This window comes from Armigeres subalbatus, unplaced genomic scaffold, assembly GCF_024139115.2.
Source record: "Armigeres subalbatus isolate Guangzhou_Male unplaced genomic scaffold, GZ_Asu_2 Contig857, whole genome shotgun sequence".
Lineage (NCBI taxonomy): Eukaryota > Metazoa > Arthropoda > Insecta > Diptera > Culicidae > Armigeres > Armigeres subalbatus.
Window position 1 is genome coordinate 1,577,931 of NW_026943653.1, and position 21,368 is coordinate 1,599,298.

General features: G+C 38.0%; 1 protein-coding gene across 18 annotated transcripts in view; it reads left to right on the forward strand.

Annotated features, from left to right (window-relative positions):
- The window catches only part of LOC134204742 (protein 4.1 homolog), a 131,126-nt gene that overhangs the window by 93,782 nt on the left and 15,976 nt on the right, over window positions 1–21,368 (forward strand). For 16 of the 18 annotated variants that reach the window (XM_062679551.1, XM_062679548.1, XM_062679553.1 and 13 more), the window contains 6 exons: window positions 13,117–13,427; window positions 13,491–13,936; window positions 14,009–14,161; window positions 14,345–14,703; window positions 14,767–14,924; window positions 15,447–15,551. In XM_062679551.1, the coding sequence (XP_062535535.1) occupies window positions 13,284–13,427; window positions 13,491–13,936; window positions 14,009–14,161; window positions 14,345–14,703; window positions 14,767–14,924; window positions 15,447–15,551 (1,365 nt within the window). In that variant the 5' untranslated portion in view covers window positions 13,117–13,283. The remainder of the gene's footprint in view (window positions 1–13,116; window positions 13,428–13,490; window positions 13,937–14,008; window positions 14,162–14,344; window positions 14,704–14,766; window positions 14,925–15,446; window positions 15,552–21,368) is intronic. The other 2 variants (XM_062679558.1, XM_062679560.1) reach the window with 1 other exon arrangement.

The following is a 21,368-nucleotide window of genomic DNA, read 5'->3' on the forward strand; positions in this document are numbered from 1 at the left end:
TCGGTAGTATAACAATGCCAACTGTTTCAAATTGTACTAGATCTGCCTTGTGATGATCGTAAAAAATGAGGCCAATCATTTAATCAGTTTACTTCTAGACTCGTTTTCAATGCTTCATGGAAAATGGGTCTGTGATATTTGTCCATAAACTGATGCATTTCTGGATAAATAAACACATTTTTTATCAACTTTACGGCTGATGTTCAACTGTGAAGTACATTCTGCGACAATACCTCCAAAGCATGTTTAGTACATGTAATGCAATGATCTTCTTTGAAATCGTAGATTTTTCGGCTGTGCAGTCACTGTAGCAATGAAAATGAAAGTTTGTTCTTTGCCCTACGGTACTGAGCTTACAATGTGGCAAATGAATAACTAAGCTGACGATGTTCAGCAGACCTGCCCAACCTTTTCAAGCCACGGGCCAATTTTCAGAATTAACGTTTACCGGCGGGCTAAAAAAATCGTAAATTTTTTATTGTATATTTTCAAAATTTTCAAACATTATTTCTCCAGAATGGCAAAACAATTTTGAGAAAAACTAAATACGATTGAATTGCGTTAACAAATTCTTTTTTAAAATACAGGTCTTATGGTTGAAAATTTAATGAGAAACATGAAATTGTTGCCTATTCTCGAATAATCAGCGCATATTGTTTTCGCGAATATCGGTGACAAAAATTCGCAAACAGGATTCAAAGTTTATTACTGCTTTTATTCTTGAAATGTGCTGAAATGAAAGATGTTTTCTTTATGAAATTTAGATTTGAGCTGGTCGTTGTATTGGAGGTTGATTATATCCAATTGAAACATTTCGGATACATTTTATAATTCACATCATAAAACGGTGTTGAGAAAATTCAGCTATAAAATCAACAAGATGAGGGAAATGTACCAGTTTTCAGCAAAAAACAATGCTAAAAATATTCTGCGTCAATTTCGTTTTAAAAGCTTTAATGTTGGATAGTAAAAGTATAACGTGTTAATCCATGCCTTGCAGCTTTATGTTCAAGTCATTGAGATGTTTGCTAATATCTACCAGAAAAGCTACACTCAAAATAATTGTCACTTTAATTCCACTATAAAAAGTCATGTAGACTTTAAAAATCGAAGCTTTCATCGGCCTTACTGGAATCAAATAAAACTTACTCACATCACAAGTGCATCTTGATAAGAAATGTAGTGGAATTCATTAGAAAACATAGAAAATAATATCTATATACTCTTCTAGTGAATATTACTCAAAATGAATGTATGAAAAAATTATATGAGTGGGGTTCTCAGAGCGAAATATATGTTTATTAACAATCGCTAAATAAACATTTTGCAGAAGCATGAGAACGATTTGCAAATAATATGCTTGAGTGTGAATTAATTTTCGAATCCTTTTTTTGTCCTCGTTCGTTTCTAGTGGACGGGATATCAACTACAGCGATACTATAGAAAAAAATTAACGAAGTTTCACTTAAAATTTAAGTACATGGCCAAACAAAAATTCACCTAAATTTTATTTTATTTTCTAGTGAATTAAGAATAATGAGTGCCATCACTAATGAATCATTCAACTTTTACACCCGAAATTGCATAGAAAATATGTGCATATATTTTCAAGCAGCTTTTAAGTGAAAATTATTTTGAGTGTAAGTCACTCGTCCATTCAGGACCATTCAGTTCGAGCATTAGGATTTTTTCTACCTTTTAATAATGTGCGATTTCGTTTCGAAGAGAATAAAATCTCTCAAGCCTGGTTCTACGGTTTATTCAACGAACTACTCAATAATACAGCAAATCTCCGTATTCTGCTTCCATTTCCGTCAACATAATTTAGAATTGGTGTTGTTGAATTGGTTTAACTTAATGACGAGCGTCAGTACTTCAGGAATATTAATTGTTTTCACACATGAATTCTCTTGGTGAATAATGAAATGTGCGGGGAAGTTTAACCATACCACTGTGATTGTTTTTCCTTTCTTAGAAGTGTCATAATGCCAGTGTTCCTTCCCTCCATCGCCAGTGCCGGCTCCATCAGTTGTAATGTCACTCAAGTTTTTAGAGGAGTGTCCAAGCCCCTTCATACAGGTCTTAACAGCTCCTCCCAGGAGTCCCAGGTCTTTTCCGGTAGTTGTTCCACTCGTTGGGATCAAAGTTGCCGATTCCTCTGTGATTTAAAGATGATCATCAACTCCCCTTACGAAGACATCTGTTGTTTTCAACATCATTCATTCATTTATTTAGTTTACATCTAAACAGATAACACTGAATCAACAATTTGACGCCACAAAACACGGTTCGAGGCCGCATCTCTCCATCCTCGGATACGCCCCACGCTCGCCATGTCGTTTTGCACCTGGTCTGCCCATCTCGCTCGCTGCGCTCCACGCCTTCTCGTACCTGCCGGATCGGAAGCGAACACCATCTTTGCAGGGTTGCTGTTCGGCATTCTTGCAACATGTCCTGCCCATCGTACCCTTCCGGCTTTAGCTACCTTCTGGATACTGGGTTCGCCGTAGAGTTGGGCGAGCTCATGATTCATTCTTCGCCGCCACACACCGTCTTCATGCACACCGCCAAAGATGGTCCTAAGCACCCGTCTCTCGAATACTCCGAGTGCTTGCAAGTCCTTCTCGAGCATTCTCCATGTTTCATGTCCGTAGGGGACATCCGGTCTTATAAGCGTCTTGTACATGACACCCGACTTCCACAGATGATGCGCCTTCGTATTTCACGACTAACGTTGTTGTCAGCCGTTAGCAAGGATCCGAGGTAGACGAATTCCTCGACCACTTCGAAGGTATCCCCGTCTATCGTAACACTGCTTCCCAGGCGGGCCCTGTCGCGCTCGGTTCCGCCCACAAGCATGTACTTTGTCTTTGACGCATTCACCACCAGTCCAACTTTTGTTGCTTCACGTTTCAGGCGGGTGTACAGTTCTGCCACCTGTTTTCAACATCAGTATTGTCATTGATTACGAGAGAGCAAAATTTGAAACAGGTGGCTTTTCCACGTAACGTAGTTTTCAAATCTTCTGCAAGAACTTTTAAACACCGTATTCTAAGGCAAACTAATGCTACTGAAGGAGATTTTTTTCCTTAGGGCAAACGATGCCGACAATAGCATTCTTTAACAAGTTCTTCGCCCTAGAACAGTTTCATTCATTTTTCCAAAATCTCACTAACAGCAAAACTGGCCCGTACTGCATTTTCCGGCATCATGTTTGCCACAGTGTTGCTTCGATAATCCACTGTTCCACTAAAAAAATTAATCAATAATAAAATTAATTAAATGAGCACCTTATTTTTTAAACTTCCTAAACATTTGTTATCTTCCTAGTCCAGTGTAAATACCGTATTTCGTAGAACGTTTGTTTTCGTAATGTCGTTTCAGATCATATTCCTTGGAGTCGTACACTTATTACGTAAGCAATTTTTCTGGGATTTTCGACCCCCACTCCCCCCATGTAAGATTTTTTTTCATACAAATGGTTTTTTATTTATATGGTGCGTAAGAAAACACCAGACCCCCTCCCCCCATAAGTGCTTACGTAATATGTGTACGCCCCCTTCAACACAGCATTACTTTCTGAACAAATTTACCAAACCGTCTTTCCTTTGTTCAACATAACAAAGCGGTGTTTCACATTAACCTTCCGTTTCATTGGGTCACTTGGTACACTCAATCCAGCCATTTTTAAATTATGTAAAATATTATATTTTGTTTCAAATACGAATGTAAGAAATTATTGGAACACATAAAATAAGGGGCTCGATTATCAGATTTTTTTTAAACCAGTGATATCCTACAGTATTTATAAATAAATTATAAAAAAGAAGCTTCTCGAGCTACATAGTATACTTGTGGGCCGATTATGAAGTATTTTCTACCTCGGTGCGCGGGCCACAAAAAATATAGCCGAGGGCCGTACGTTGCACTATGGGGCGGCTCCATACAAGTAGGTGGCCGAAAATATTTTCATTTCATTTCTGCAATATTTCACACTTATATCGTAGATTATTGTCTAAAAGATGTGAAATACTTGTTTTGCAGGTCGTTATTACTTCTAAGGTCTCCAAACTCCCTGAATACAGACCTTTGATCTCTATGGAATATATCCCTTTTATCTACGAAAGTCTCATGTACACAGCAGTCTATAGATGTGTATTTTATTGCAGCGCAGACCTGTAGAGTTCAAACTAGAAAATTGTATACTGTTTTTATGTGAATTGAGTTGTACAGATCTTCTAAGTTGCACAAGGACTCCGTTAAATACAGGCCATTGCATCTACATACGTAACAGGTTGTCTTTGTAGGATTTTTCAGATTGGTTCAGGCTCCGTAAAACAAGTAAAGGGAATACAATATAAAGCTCTATTAAAGCTAAACGTACTCCATGCAATAAAAGCTTCAAGATATATAAGTATACTGCAACAACATTTATTTATTCATTATGTACATGAACATCCTCAACAAAATCATCATTTATTTCTTCAAGATCGATTTTTCTGTACTCGAATCTGTTGTATTGCAAGAAGTTTCAGTCACTAAAAAACTTTGAACATCTTCTGGATATTCCAGATTAGATTTATTTTGAAGTCGCTTACCTAAGTTGAGGGAGCTTATCAAAGGATCCGACGAGTTCATAGCACGAATGAAAACGTCATGTAAATTTTCTTCTCTTGAGGCTTTCCTGGCATGATGAGTCCGACTTTTTTTAAGTGCTTGTGTTGACACTCAGCTGCTTCTTCAGCCAACATTCCAAGTGGTGCTGGTGAATGAATAATTATATCCCCAGCATGGGCAAGGACTTTATGCACCGTAGCAGGAATTTTATACCAATCATACAGCTGCAAATATAACCGGTAGGTTGCTTTACAATAACTGTCTAGCTTTTCAGGATTGATTGGCTCTTGGCAGTTTATAGCCTTTTCTGTATAATTGGGAAAGTTTTTTTGATCACCGTACATGACTCAATCATTATTGATTTATTGGCATTTATCGGTGAGAACAACATCTAAAGCTCAAAGTAAGAGGGAGCGCAACAATGAAGAACAGTATGGATAGGTGTCACAAGCGAGCGACGAGTATGAAGCGAACAGAAATTGAAATTTTAGTAGAGGGCCAGTTGTGAGAAAAGCATTGTTGAAATCGCTGTTATTCTGCCTAACGTCCACCCAGGAACGGCTTGGGTAGTAGACACCTATCCATACTGTTCTTCATTGTTGCGCTCCCTCTTACTTTGAGCTTTAGATGTTGTACTCACCGATAAATGCCAATAAATCAATAATGACTTTTCTGTATAAGTTGTTTTCTCTTCAAGTACGCTTCCTTTAATATCTTTGATACCTGCCACTTTTCATATTTATTTGCTTGATACTTGATAGATAATGAGTTGCCTCCTCTTGGTGAGCCTACGCCAAATGGAGTATCATATAGCTGCAAAAGCTATCGTGTACACGGCCTACCACGAAGCCTACGACACTTTTCGTGTTATCTACTATCTCTATTTTAACTGTTCTTGATGCTCTTTTGTCATACGCATGGGATTTGTATCCAGCCCATCACAGTCTGCCGTGTATTATGAGAATAATTACATTTAATGTTTCAAAATTAATGACTTTTTTTCGAAAAAGTGATCGGAATCGCAGATTTGCAGCCATAAGCAGCTGGAATTTGTTTTAATGCCTTCTGGGAGGTCCAAAGAAAGTCGTAGTGGTAGTCGCTAAGCGAAACTTTGAGAAACTTTTTTTGTATGGAACTTTTTGTATGAAAAAAATTTTTTTTTTCTTCAGGTCATTTTCGGATGTTTCACTACCTAACCCGTTCTTCGCAAGTCCATGAAACAAGCTTTCAGAAACTTTTTAAAGAGTTGGAAAAGAGCTACTGTAGCCGAAGATATTGACAGTTGAATAATGCATTGATTTTTCAAGAACTAAAAAGTGTCTGGCTCTAATGCCTATATCTTGATAACCATATGGCTTAGAGTGCTGATATGCTGGGGTTTAATGCTCCAAAGCATTAGCATTTAGTAGGTCAACTTGAATTACGAATCAGAGAATTCGATTTTTTTATTTTCGGCCACCTGATTCCCCATAGTGCGTTGGGCAGCCCTGATGTACAGTGTACACCCTTTTGTTTTGATCCATAACTATATGGTCCATTATTAGAGGCGATTCAAATACGACGTCCACTGCTTTTTGAGATTTCTAGACTTCCCCTCCCCCCTATGTCACACTTTTTTGTATACCTAGTATATGTATTGTTGCAAATTCTTAGACCCCCCTCCCCAAAACCTGTGACATCATTGGAAGCTGTGATGAATTGAGGATGATGATGAAAGAACGGTCCAAAATAGAAGTTTAGATCAATGGGTCTCATTTTTAATTTATATACTTCACAGCCATTTTTGAAATATCTTATTTATTTAATTCTTTATTCTTCAAAAGGGGACCATGGAGAGGTAAACTATGATTTTTCAATAATTTCAGTGGACAATATCTGATCGGTCGAATTTTCAATAGCAAAATAAACCGAATCCTCTTTAAATGCAACTTGTTGCGTGTAAATCGTTTAATACTTCACTACAAAAAGTATTTTGCACTGGCTAGACGTGCCCAGAAACCAAAAAAAATATATAACGAACGGCTTGTCAATAAAAAATAAGGGTGCCAATGACCAGTGAAGGTGACCACAAATGAATTTTGCAACGTTTCTGGAATGTGATGAAAACAATTATTCCTGCTAATATTTTGATAGCAATATTGATTGATCAAAATAGATTACGACGCAGAATCCTGTCACATTGTTTCCTATTTCAGAAGTTATGGCCAAAATCTCAAAAGTTTTGGCCAAAATTCTATTTTGATAACACACGATAAAGGCTCCATCACCGCTAGGTAGATTAATCTGGGTTTTTTAATTAAATAATTTCTTTTTATTAAACTTTAAAAAGGGTAAATAAAAAACTGATTTTTGAAAATAATTTGATAACCGTAATGTAAAATGTGACCAGGGTTTGCAGAAATCGCTCTCAATAGATATTACGAACAACGATAAAAGAGAGACAAAAACTGTTCCGAATCATAACAAGCCATGATAACAAATTTATCAAACTTGTATACAAGTGCGAAAAAACAAAATCGGATAGGCAGCCCCCACAGAAAAATGGTGATTTTCGCATTGTTTTCGCTCCTTTCGTGTTGATTACTGCACAGCTGTGTAGAAAAAGTTGAAATGCATCATCAGAGCCAGTGCTCCCCGCATTTGGAGCTTTCTAAAAGAAATTTATCATGAGGTATAACATCCCGAATCAGTTCTCTATCATGACAGCTTGCGAAAAAAGTTTCTCGCGGTATGCTACATATCGTATATGTATACAGAGATGATAAGTGAGAGACTTGCTCTTTCTCTTTAGGATTCAATCCCTGAATGTGACTCAATGTTTTACATAGCAATAATGATTCTGACCATATAATACGCTGTTTTTCATTATGCGGGAAAACATCGTGTTGCTGTAGCAAATAAAAGTCTTTAGAATGACAGCATCTGCTTTCTGTCAAAAGATACGTGAGGGTGTCCATAACCGATCGATACTTATAACCGAACTACTGCCTCCGCTGTTTAAGCTCTTTCAACCTACGAGGGTTCGCTCTATTGTGAGGCATTAAGCAAATAAACTGAAAGAAAAGTAATCTCACATTTTAATCTACTTTTCCAGTTAACAAAACTGTTTAGCATTAAAGCAGTTTGGCAAAATGGTCCTTATACTAACTTTGCAATCACCGATTTCGGATCTAAGAAAAATTATGTTCGTAGGAACATTAGTAGTCTTCATAAAATGTTTATGCTTTGTGCCTTTTCCGCTTATGCCTTTGAGTCATAAACAAGATCAACGGAAACGCGAGTGGTTGAGAGCAAACACTTTTTTTCAATATATGAAGAAGGCAATAAAATTCAATGAAGAAGGCAATAAAATTTAATTATGTTGAAGATATAAGCAGCCTTTAGAAAGCAAACTTTGTCCTGCATAAGTTAAGAAAGTATCCGCTTCCTTCTTCAAAGGATCCATTCTCCCGACATATGGCAAAGGTGGATATGATTCCTTAAACTTAAAATTAATGCATTTGCTCGGTTTATAAAAAGGGAAAATATGATTCCTTTCAAAGAATGCATTTGTCTGGCGGAACATAAGAAAGGATATATAGGGGAAGAGGTTCGGTTGTGAGCCCCGTTCGATTGTGAGCACCCCTACGTATTTTTTGACAGGAAACAGATGCTGTCTTTCTAACAACTGCCATTTGTTGCTTTATGGCCCGTTTACATATGAGCTAGTTCTAGCGGACAATGCACTATCCGACAATACTAGCACGAAATTAGCATAATGTAAACGCTTATTAGCGAGGACAATTCCTGTTTACATTGTGCTAATAACGCGCTAGTATTGTCCGATAGTGCATTGTCCGCTAGAGCTAGCTCATATGTAAACGGGCCATTAGTAACACGATGTTTTATGATCAATACCAGACCAGATAGACATCTCTATTTAATACTATGAAAAAATCTATTTTTTTCTTCGTGAAAATCAACACGAAAGTTTTTTTCGACCCCTTTCAAAGTATCATAAAGCGAAGTGATTTAATTGAAAAAAAAAATCTAATTTATTTTGAGGATTACCATCAACATTTCAGCACGAAACTTGTTTTTCATCACATTCCAAAAACTCTGCCAAAATCAGTTGTGGGCACCTTTATTGGTTCGGTTATAGGTATTTAGACATATGTACACCCGATTATTTTTTTTACACGTTTAGGTTTTAGTCTTTTAGCGTCAATGAAACTATAAGTTCAACCCACGAAAAAAAAAAATCACAAAAAATCAAAGAAAATTTATGTGGTAGTTCAAAAGCTGTAAAAGTTTAGATGAACCGAGAAATTAAGAAATATTGAGTGTAATTGATTGTAATGATGAGATAACTCAATTTTTTTTTCTTTTAGGCACGTTTAGCCATTGTAGGGGAACTGTTCCATTTTCCATCTCACTGACTATATATTCATCTCATCGCAAAACAAAGAAATACAGCAGCAAACAAGCGTGCTCACTGGTGAAAATATCACAAAACTAAGAAACAACCCAAATTTCTTTTCATTGCTTTGTTTTTGATGGGATGAAAATAGGAGCTATGGGATGAAGAGCCGAACCGTTCCCCTATATGCACTATCCGCAAATTAAGCGTTGACCGATCTACTCGCAATAAGTTTCGGATTTCGGTCCTTTGTTTTCTATTGAAAATTGAGACGATTAGGCATTGCTTGAAGTAATATTGAGAAATCGTCGTTTTTTTTTCATAGAGACCTGCCTAAAAAAAACAAGAAATTGAAAGAAAAATACTCAGATATTCAGATATATATCACATCTGAAGTTATAGAAATATCATCGTTTCTTCCTCTATAATGAACTATTTTAAAAAAAGTTTTTTTTTAATTGGCTGTGATTTAACTGAACCACAAACTCGAAATGTCCAACAATATCAAATTTGCAAGATTGTCAGTAAAATTTCAAAATCAACGAAATCAACCTAATTTCGCTAATACTAAGGCAGTTCGTCTAGCTTTCCATTGGTATGCAAATGTCTACTCTACATAACATCAACTAGGGTCAAAGTTATGGACAAAATACAAAAGGGTGCCCACAACCAAACCTATTTTACGCGGAAAATACGATCATTGGTGTTTTATTCGAACAATTTGAGCATTTGAACACGTTCTTGCCTTTCTCGTATACAAAGTTTACGTAAAGGCTATAGGATCACTCCAAAACCGAACTTTTGATAGACGGCTCGGAGACCCATAGTGTTATATACCAATCGACTCAGCTCGACGAATTGAGGTGATGTCTGTATGTGTGCACACATGTGTGTGTGTACAAAAATGTGAGACATTCTTTTTGGTACGTAGCATTATCCGATTTGCTCGCAACAAGTTGCAATCGACACGGATTGCGGTCTAGTTGTTTCATATTGAAATTTGACCCGATCGGCCATTGCGTTCCAAAGTTATTTATAAAACATTGTTTTTTGCCAAGGGTCCCCCCTTGGGAAAAAAATTTCAAATACCGGAAAAAAATTTTTTTTTCAAAGATTACAGCAATGCATTCAAATAACCGCAAATGAATATAAATTGATGAAAAAAAAAAGACAGAATCACCGTCTTCGACCAGAGGTCGCACAGACTGACACCTTAACATCTAGCATGAGACAACGGACAGCACATTTACACAAGTTGTGTGACACAACACCCAGTGGACCAGTGGAGAACTTTTCGATTTACGAAGAGTTTTCTCCTTACCGGGCGGGAATCGAACCCACACTCCGCAGCACATGCGTCTAGACGATTGACGTCGCTAACCGCACAGCCACGAAGCCCACAAAAGTAAAACATATCCCCCTAAAGTGCTATTTCGACCTCTCTTATGAGTTTTTCTTATTTTTTTTATGCGTGAGAAAGGCACCACCAACGTTAGGTGGATTGATCTGGGTTTTTTATAATGAATTCTGGTAGAAAATTTCAAGGTTCAGAATAGTGTCCCCTAGTATCGGACACTACTGCATCATGCTCAAATATGGCCAAATTCCTATTACATGAGTGAAAGTATCATTTAGAATAGAATAGTGTTATTTTTCTATTGCTTTAATTTGTAGATTTTGAAATGTGTTAGTAGAGCTTATTTGATTCTCTAGCTAAATTCTTGAATCCTATTCCAAATTACTACCTTTTCCAATGTCATCTTTTTTTCTTTTTTCTGCTTATTCTAGTGGCTTTCTGATACCATTACAAGAAGAAACAATTGAATTGAAGTTGGTTGAATAATACAGAATATAAACTTGGCTATTTGCTCACATGAAAAATCTAACTGTTAGGATCTGGGGAAAATATGACTATGTATTTGCCATCTCCACGTATTCAGAATGCGTTCAATCAATTTTAATATTGTTGATCTAAACCTTCTATAGGAGCGGGTTATATTCCTATTTTTTCTTTCCAATAGTTCAAAAAGTCATCTAAAGGTCCACTCAAATTATAATCCAAAACTTCCATTCGATGTAACCCTTTTTCCCCATCATTCACCATTTATCGCATGTCGTGATGATCCGTTCCTTATATTCTCAACAACATCACAAGGCAAGACGCACATTTCTCCAAGAATCAATAGCTACCCCTCCTACGCGAATTACTCAAATTTTACGACCGACAAACAAGACATCAATTTAGACATGGAATAATCGAGGCTTGAACCATCCCCTAGAAACGAGTATAAGTGCAGTCAATAACAATGTTTATTTGGGTATGGTATCGCATCCTGTACGACCACACCCGGTCATTTCGCTGTTATCGACGCTAACCGGCTGCCAATCATGTTTTACCTGTGTGCGTAGCAATCCAGTTGATTAATTTTCAATTGGGTTGGTATATTGCAGTGGTGTAGAAAATCCTCCATTTGGCTTAAAACACTATATTCGAACCCACAGAAGCTGATATTTTTGTGAAAAGCTGAATTGTAAAAAAGATGATTTTGTCAATACATTGGAACGAATTATCCTATCGAACAAACTTCAAATACCATAAAGCAGACCAAATTGTACTTCAACTTTAACTAAATTTATAAAATTTCAACGTTTTTTTTTTCATTTCTCACGATTTTTGTTTGTTCTGACGAACATTTGTTCTGAATTTCCATGAAAAGAAATAGAAATTTTCACAAAAAATATTTTGAATTTTCATGGGAATTTCTCTTCAATTTCCTAGAGATTTTTTTTTTCTAATTTCTTAGGAAATGGTCTGGACTTTCCAACGTAATACATATGATCACAATCAATGGAAAGTATTTTTTTAATTTCCCAAGAAAAATTCTTCGAAATTGTATAATTTGGAAAATTGATCAGAATTTTCAAGTGAAATTTTTCAAATTTTCTGTTTGACATTTATCAGAATTTCCACATGGAATGAGAAGTTCTCAGAAATGTCCATAGCATACTCATAAAATTTGCCAATGGCCATCTACAATATGACAAAAAGTACGTCACTGCAGAAACCTATTTTGTAAGTTATGATAAAACTTAAATACGTCCTACACGTGCCTGGGAACGGGAACGCTGACAACAATACTACGCTCTTTACAAATGTTTGCACCACTGTGCCGAAACGTTATGACTCAAAGAAAATTCTACGTACGTAAACGGAAGAAAACCCACAAGGCACATGTATCTACATTTACGATAAGATAACTGATTTTGATTGTGCTTATGTTCATTTTGTTTACAATTTGATGCATTGAACACTTCCTTGCAATTTTTTTTGTCAATCTTCTTGAACATTTAAAAAAATATCCAATGGTGTAATAGTTTAGACCAGCCAGGTGAATTGACCAACCAAAACAAAAATTTTAATGTCAACTAATTCAACTATTCAACTAGATATCTTGTCTTCTGATTGAACTGAGCTGGTTTTCTCAATTTATTCATACAATTAATTCCAGTTTTCGTGAGATGATTAGAAAGTTTTAAAAATAATTTTATTTAGAAAAACTTTTACGATGCTTACATAACACTATGTTCAATCAATTATTCAAACAGCGTTCCTCATAATCGGGCGATCAAGTTATTTTCCATACTCTTTCATACTCCGATTTGCATTTTATTTTCTCATTGCATCCAACCAAGCAGCAACAAATGTCCGCTTCTTCAATTTTTTCCTGTGTCATTCCATTTCAAACCGTTCGGTGAATGAAAGCAGCGACAGTCGGCAAAGCGTCCAGCCAGTCGGTCGCCCAATTATGGCACCCTTCTGCACTTCCTTTTCGTTCTTACCTTCCTCCGTTAGGCTTACAACTCAATTACTTGCCCTGTCTCTACTGAATGGACGACCTGCTAGGTTACTCCTATCATCTATCAGGCCGCTTCCTGGAATATGGTGGTCGGTGGATACCCATTTCATTAATAGCCGGTCATCGACGACGACGACGATGTCGTTGTTGTCGGCAATGACGACGTCCCGGCGCGAGTTTTCCAGCATAACTCAGAGCCAAATTAAATTGTGCCTTCCTTGGTTTTCTTTTTTCCTTTTCCAGCTGGCCGAGTAGAACTCATCGGGTGTGTGCCGTCTACCTACCCCCTACTACCGCGGGTAGAGTGGCGGTTGACTGGACATAAAAATTGAACCTGAGCCAACTGCACTCATCCTCTTCCGCTTGGCGGCACACGTCAAGGATCGTCTAGCAACAGCAAACGCATCGCTATGCCAGCCGAATCCAAAGTAGCGGATGCGGCGCCAGCCACCAATCCGAGCACACCGAAAAAGAAACCAGCAGCTTCCTCCGGCAAGGCGGCGCTCGCCAAAGTCACAGTCCTCGATGGCTCGATATTAGAAGTCACGATCGACGTAAGCGTCATTTGTTTTCAAATTCGAATTCACTTAATCATAATATTTGTTTTTGCATTTCAGCGTAAAGCACGTGGCCGCGATTTATTGAATTCAGTCTGCGCTGGGTTAAACATCATCGAAAAAGATTACTTCGGTCTAACATACGTCACGGCGGCAGATCCCCGAGTATGGCTGGATCTCGAGCGACCAGTAGCAAAATTCTTCCGCTCCGACCCATGGGACATGAATTTCGAAGTCAAATTCTACCCTCCGGAGCCGGCACAGCTCCAGGAGGACATCACCCGCTACCACTTGTGCCTGCAAGTTCGAAATGACATTCTCGAGGGCCGACTACCGTGCTCGTTTGTGACGCATGCCCTACTGGGATCTTATCTGGTGCAATCGGAACTGGGCGACTACGATGCTGACGAGATGAAGGATCGTTCATATCTGAAGGAGTTCAAAATAGCGCCGAACCAGACGCCCGAACTGCTGGACAAAGTTATGGATTTGCACAAAACGCATAAGTACGACGATTGTTGGCGGCGCTGTGAGTGGAGCGAATGAAAATTAATGTATGACGCTTTTATCGATTTTAGGAGTCAAACGCCTGCGGAAGCCGAATTACACTACCTGGAGAATGCGAAAAAGCTGGCAATGTACGGAGTTGACCTACATCCTGCCAAAGACTCCGAAGGAGTTGATATCATGCTGGGGGTATGTGCGTCCGGATTGCTGGTATATAGGGACAAGTAAGTTCGATCATCATATTATAGTACATAAGTTGTAATACTCATCGATCACTGAGTAGTGATACAACGCAAACAATCTCTGATCAATTGTTAAATGAATAGAACTTCCACTTTCAACTTAGGTTAAAATCAGAAAAAAAACCCTAGGTTAAATCTTATCCGATCATAACTATTATATTGTAGGCTCCGAATTAATCGCTTCGCATGGCCCAAAATTCTTAAAATCTCCTACAAACGCAACAATTTCTACATCAAAATTCGACCGGGAGAATTCGAACAGTACGAATCGACCATCGGTTTCAAGCTGGAGAACCACCGGGCCGCCAAGAAACTGTGGAAGGCCTGCGTTGAGCATCACACCTTCTTCCGGTTGATGACGCCGGAACCTTCCTCTAAGTCGGGCCTGTTTCCTCGGTTGGGCTCTAAGTTCCGCTACTCGGGTCGAACGCACTACGAAACCCGCAAGACGCCAGTCGATCGACCAGCTCCGGACTTCAAGCGTAGTCTCACCGGAAAGCGGTTGTCCAGTAGAAGCATGGATGGTAAGATATCTTGGAAAAGTAAGTGTTTTTTGAAGTTATCCTGATTTGATCGTCATTTTGTAGCCCTCGGACAGCAAGAAAAGGAGCGAACCGCCTTCAAGGATCCGAACAAGGACGGTAACAAACGCCACACCATGTCACATCCACCGGATCACATTCCAGATCTGGAATCGCCAACACGTGGCTCTCGAAGTCCCATCAAAAAGGAGAAGAAGGAACGCGTGAGTACCCTCAAAAAACCGAAACATGCTTTTTACTGAAACTGATCACAAACCTCCGTTGAGAATATCCCCATGTTACTCTCGTTTCACACTAGAAATCCTTGTATTTTAACCGAAAATAATCACTAAAAGGCTTGAAACCAAAAGTTGACTTCTATCTTCCTATCTATTTCTATCTTCTCTATTGGTTACCGGTATATCATATTCGATTTTATCATCAGTATCTCATCTCAGCTCTTCAATTCAGTTCATGTTTCATTATGGTTGCGGGACTCATATATGTACACAGGGTACCTCATTCTGGGTAGTCCTTCGTATATATTAATCAACTAATCCGTATATATTTATAACCTGTTTATGTACTCTTTACCACGGTCAAATTCGTTTGGATCATCGACGTAACGCCAATTTTACATTAACAACATTCATCGACATATTCTAACACTCAACTACAATCTACAAACAACAACAACAACACCATCCTCATCATCAACACGTACACAATTGCCCCTGCAACCGCAGTTGAAGCGCGAGTCTAGTACCGGAACAGCTTCGGCGTCGTCTCAGAGCTCGCTCGAGGGTGACTACGATATCGCTGCGTCGTCATCCAACGTTGTTCCGAGCCAGGTTATGATAACACCCACGTTTACTAATCGAAAATCATCAGCTTTCCCTCTTTTTCAACTTCTATTAGTTTTCCAGAGAATAAAAAAAAACTAGCTATTAGCGTTGATATCAGTTGTTTATCAGTCTAGACTTCTTTGAAACTTATTATTTTGAGTTAAGTTTATTCTTTCTTGTGGCAGTTGCGTGTATTTAATCCAAGAGAACTAGCGTATGCAACTAAAAGTATAATATAACTATATTATATGTCAGAACTAAACTTTTGTTTTCACAAAAGTTTGAATCAAGCCTATCGCTTCCCGAAGCTCTACCGCTGCTTGGCTGTCTTTTTTCAAAAGAATTACAACAAAAACAATCTTTTAAGTGTGGTGTAAAAAGTGAAAATATGAGCTATTTATTATGGCCAATTTCTGTACCAATTCTAACAATCAATAGTATCCTAACTTTTATATTCTATATGCCATTGTTTTGCCTTGGTTCATATTTTATTTTATTTTTTTTTGCATGATACTCATACCCGTAGATTTCTTATAGAAATTTTCATCAAGTAGAACGTAGTTTACTGGTCCCATCAATGATTCCCAAATGATGTTGATAAATGTGTATTCATACATATATCGTGGATATATTTGCTGGAAATGTTTTAATAATTTTCCCAAAAAACTGTCGAATGTTAATGTATACCACATAGGTATGTAGTTTTCATTTTAAATGTTTTGAATTTCTTTATATTTGTTTATTTCTTTTGTCAATATTATCTATGTTGTGCTCCCTACTTTTTAGTTTGAGACTATTTCAATTGTTAAACATTGTCTATCAAAATTGCAAATTATTAGATATTTATAACAACCGTTAACTAACCGTTATATTAGGCTTTTATTGTATACATAGGTAGAACAGGAAAAATATTGTTTCCCGCTTCCGTTGTTTTGGGCATCTTAAAATATGTAATATAAAATTTGCATTTAAACAAAAAAAGTATTGATGTCGTCGATTTCACGATCAACATTGAACAACTTTTAAACTGTTAATTTAAGATGTTTGATGTCTTTTGATGTAATGCGTTTCATGATAAATCCTTCCATAAGTGGATGAATATTTTCTTTCCATCAGAAAAATAAATAGAAAATTGGTTTCTGTACCAAAGTTGTAGAGTTAGGCAACATGTCAAACTTTGTGGAACATCCCGTAATCTATTAAAGGTAACGGAATATGAGCGTTATCAGAAGATAATCCCCTTAATCATGGAATCGTGGAAAACTTTTTTTCAAAGATTTCAATAGAAAGCAATTAACTTTGAGAAGAATGCTAGAACAAAAGTTATTTGGCATGGAATTTTTACAAAAAAACAAAAACAAAAAAAAGTTTTTGATTATTAATCAATAGTCGCTTGATTGTTTTCAATAGTATCTCATTGTTTACACAAAGTGTGCCAAAAATGCTTCTTGTTGTTAAAATAATTCGATGAAAGTTGGAAGGTGCAACATTTCATAGAACTCTATACAGCTAACATGGCATAATAGGACAACCCCATATAAAGGAGCGGTTAAACCTACCAAAAGGGTAATTTTCTATTTGGAAGCGTAAAACGTAATGAATATACAGTTTATAACCTAAATTTTTATAATAAGGACGGTTTTGTTTTTTTAGATTTTTTAGGGAGGGGTGGGGTGCGTTTAAACCGGCCCCTCCTAGAAATGACATTTTTACGTTCTTGGACAAACAAGCAGTTTTGCCATATTTTCGCCTTAAAAGTAATATATTTATACAGGGTGTTTGTTTCCTGAGTGTGCATATTTTGGGGGCAGTTAGGGCACCCCAAGACATTAAAAAATGCCCATGGAACATGGGTTCGGAACTCACTGCTAAGTGAGTTATTCATAATTCTATATTTTTATTTAAGCTAAAAAGTTTCTTAATGTAACTCATTAATCTTTAGTTATAGTTAGTCTGGTTTAGTACACAGAACGAAAGCCTGAAGTCTCAGCTTTTGAGCTTCTTTGACCTTTATGTTGATTAAAGTACAATTAAGTACAACAATTTTGCAAACTATCAAAAAGTGTCAGAAAAAACTTGCTTTTTTCATGTTATTTGGTGTTTTTCTTATCTTTCCATTCAATGTTATGAGAAACTTTTTTCTACAAAACATTACTACACACTAAGTTTTTATTTCTGCAGCTTGTCAAAAATACATACAGCCATGCGCCAGCAAAATAAAAACTGATATTCCGGCAAAATGATGTTTGTTAGCTGATTTTCGGCCAATTATTCGCTGATTTTCAGCAACTTTGACAGAAGCCTCGGCAAAAAAAATGTGTGTTGCTGGGAGTGGGGCTCGGCTGTGCGAATCTCGGTAAAAGTTGCCCATTTTGCTGAGATCCCGTTAAAAAATTAAATTAAGTGTGTATGTTTCATCTTTACCAAAGTGTCCTTTGGTGCAACTCTGTCCGATTTGTAGTTTTGTCATAATCATCAATTTAAAATTGTTCAAAAAATCATCGAACGCCAAATTTCATCGCTGTTTTCTGTGAAACGTTGATTGGCAACCCTATCCATTCGGGCGTTCGTTCTAAGCACGTGGTACGATCGTGTGCACACAAATGATGGATGCTATTCATGCCGTACAGAAAGGAGGATAAAAAACAATGATCAGCTGGAAAAAATAACGGGAGAGAGTAACAATTGGTATTCTTCTGCATGAGTCGCATCGCACGTCCCAAAGGAATCCCGGAGGATTCTTGTGGAATTCCGGAGGATTCTTAGGGAATCCCGGAGGATTCTTAGGGAATCCCGGAGGATTCTTAGGCAAGTATGTTCGTTTTGCAGAGAGGAGTGAACAAATGAACAGCGAACCGAGATGGTCCAAATGAACAGTGTCAAATAGAACTGGCACGTTCTCTCGATGTATCGCTTCAAATAGTTTTTCATTCTGCGAAAACAGAATTTTCTGCGAATGCCTTCATGACCTAATTGGCCCTGACGAAAGCCGGAAAACAAAATGTGGGCCGGGTGATGCTTTTTTATTTCACCCGGCAAGGAATATAGGACGTCACTTTTAAAATGCTTATTAAAGCGTTAAGGCATATTTTAGCCGTAAATTGTACAACTTTTTGGATTAGACATTTAATTTATTTTTATATAGGAAAGTTGAATTATTTTGATTTAAAAATCATGTGTAGATGAGGAGCCTAACATGTAGTTTTTCAAAATTCTAACCCAATGTATTTAAAAGTTTTCAACATATCACTGTTAATAATATTTTAAAAGCATTTTAAAATGTACTTCCTATACTTCACCATGTTGAAAAAAAGTGATTTCACGTACACGTCCGTCGCCACTAGATGGCAACAGCGCGGCTGCGTCAAAGCGAATTCGTCGTGGTAGCTACGTGCGATTCTCCGTCGCGCACGTGAAGGGACCACCCACTTTATCCCACCACTACATCGTCGCATTAAACCTCCACTTAGCAGAGCATACTCTTTGTGTATTTGTCTTCCGTGATTAGCAACCGTGGACACCGACAAAACCGTCATCGGATCATATAAATGTTGATCCTCACGTTGTAATCACTTTAACCACTCATTGTCTCCGATACTAATCTGCATCACACGATGGCTGGTTCGGGTTCTTCTCGCAGGAACTCTTCAACTGGGTTCCGGCCCAAACAGTCAGCATGCTTCATTGTCTCCCTCTTCCGATGAACCAGCTCATAGTCATATTCCAACAGCTTTAGCATCCACCTTCCGACCACCGGTAATATTTGCTTCCTCACCATACTCTTCTTGACAGCCTCACAATCAGTCACAATTATTACGTGGCGGCCCAACACGTACTTTCGAAGGCGTTCTACTGACTCTACTACGGCTAACGCTTCCAACTCGTAGCTATACTTCTGTTGCTCCGTTGGTGACGTTTTACGACTAAAGTAACTAATTGTAATTGGTGAAAGCAATCGTCCATTATCTGTATCAGTATACCCGACAAACCGTGAGAATAAGCATCTGTGTGCAGTTCGATTGCTGTCTCCGGGTCATACATCACTATCACTGATCGGCTCATCAATACGACTTTGAGTTTATCAAAAGCTAATTGCTGGCCAACGTCGCACTGGAACTCAGCGTCCTTTTCAGTTAGTCATGTAAGTGGTTCGGCTATGATACTGAACTCTCTCACCAAGGGTCTGAAGTAGTTCACTAAACCCAGAAACTTACGAACATTCAACAAACTAGATGGAATTGGAAAGTCTTTGACCGCAATACATTTTCTCGAGGTCTGGTTTTATTTCAACTTCATATCGTGGCCCAAAAAGTTCACTTGGCTATTGAGAAATTGCGTTTTCTCAAGATTCACTGTCAGCCCATTCTCCATCACTTCATCGATATTCGCTGCTCCAAATGTAACACCGTCTAGGTATGCCTAATTCCGCGCATCGCCTAATATCGTGGTTTCATAAAAAAATCAGAACCTGGTTATCATGGGCATCCACATTATTTGGTGAAATGTTCAAACATAATATGTTTGAACATTTCACCAAATAATACGATGTCCATGATAGCCAGGTTCTGATTTTTGATGAAAACCACGGTATTAAGCGATGCGCGAATTAGCAGGTCACGGTATGCTACAAATCTTTTCGTCGAAGTGGTGCAATCGTGCAATAATTATTACAGCAACAGTTCGCTAACTGGGCGCGTTTTAACTGGACTGTTTTTTAACTGGGCGTTCGCTAACTGGGCCATAGCCCAGTTAAAAAGCAGTTATCCGTCAAAAAACAACAACAAAGACTCGGTGACGAGGGGACTCTGAATGGTATATTTTTTAAGCTTCATGTAAAACACGATTACAACAATGCATCGCGAATTCCCTCGTCAGCCCAGTTAAAAAGCGGCGTTCGTTAACTGGGCTGGTGTTTTAGCCCAGTTAGCGAACGGTTGCTGTACTACATTAATCATACGCTGGAAACCTGCGCTGGCGTTGGACACAGTGTTGGGAAATGTACATTAAAAAAAAATCTGATTATGCGAATATTTACATTTTATCCAGTCAAATTTCATGCACCAAACAAGCCGAAACAGTTTGCAAAAAAAAAATGTACGCGACATCGTGACATTATTTTTTTCGATGAAGCAAACTGTTTGTTTGCTGCTACGTTATAGTCGTGCCGGCGTGCGGTAAGCATTTGCATGAAATTTTTTGTTTCGGCTCGTGCGCAGCGCAAACAGCACAGAATCGAGTTTAATTACATGTGGCGCAAAGCCTAGAAGGAGTGCTATCCGTAGGTACTGATTTATTTGTTCTTATCTCTAAAATGAGCGAGGAGTAATGAAATGAATATTTCCACCAAAAACGGTTATACGGTGTGAAATTATTGTACGAAAACATTAATTGTGGGAGAGAAAATAAAAACCATGAGCTGACCGTCGTCTGCTTGGCGTGGCTGATGCTGCGGCTGCCGTGGTTTTGTTTTTATTTTTTGCATGGAAGAATGAATGGTAAAAAGAAATGTCAACCATTCCCGTCCCTGGTTGGACAAACGATTTGTGTCAAAATTTTAGCGCAATCCGCCCGTACCGAACCGGAATATTGAATTTATTCGCGTTATGGAATTTTTTTCCATTGTGCGAGGGCTCACATTGCCTGTACGGGATCTCTCTTCAATTTTCTCAATTCTAACACTTCCCTATTCTTTGATAGAACGTATATCGTCCCGATCAAGAATGTCCTGACCGATAATCACTGAATTTGCCTGCACTTTGTTTTTACTACAAGCACTTCCAAATACGCGAGGAGAAGTGGATGAACGCTGTCATCAGACGAAAA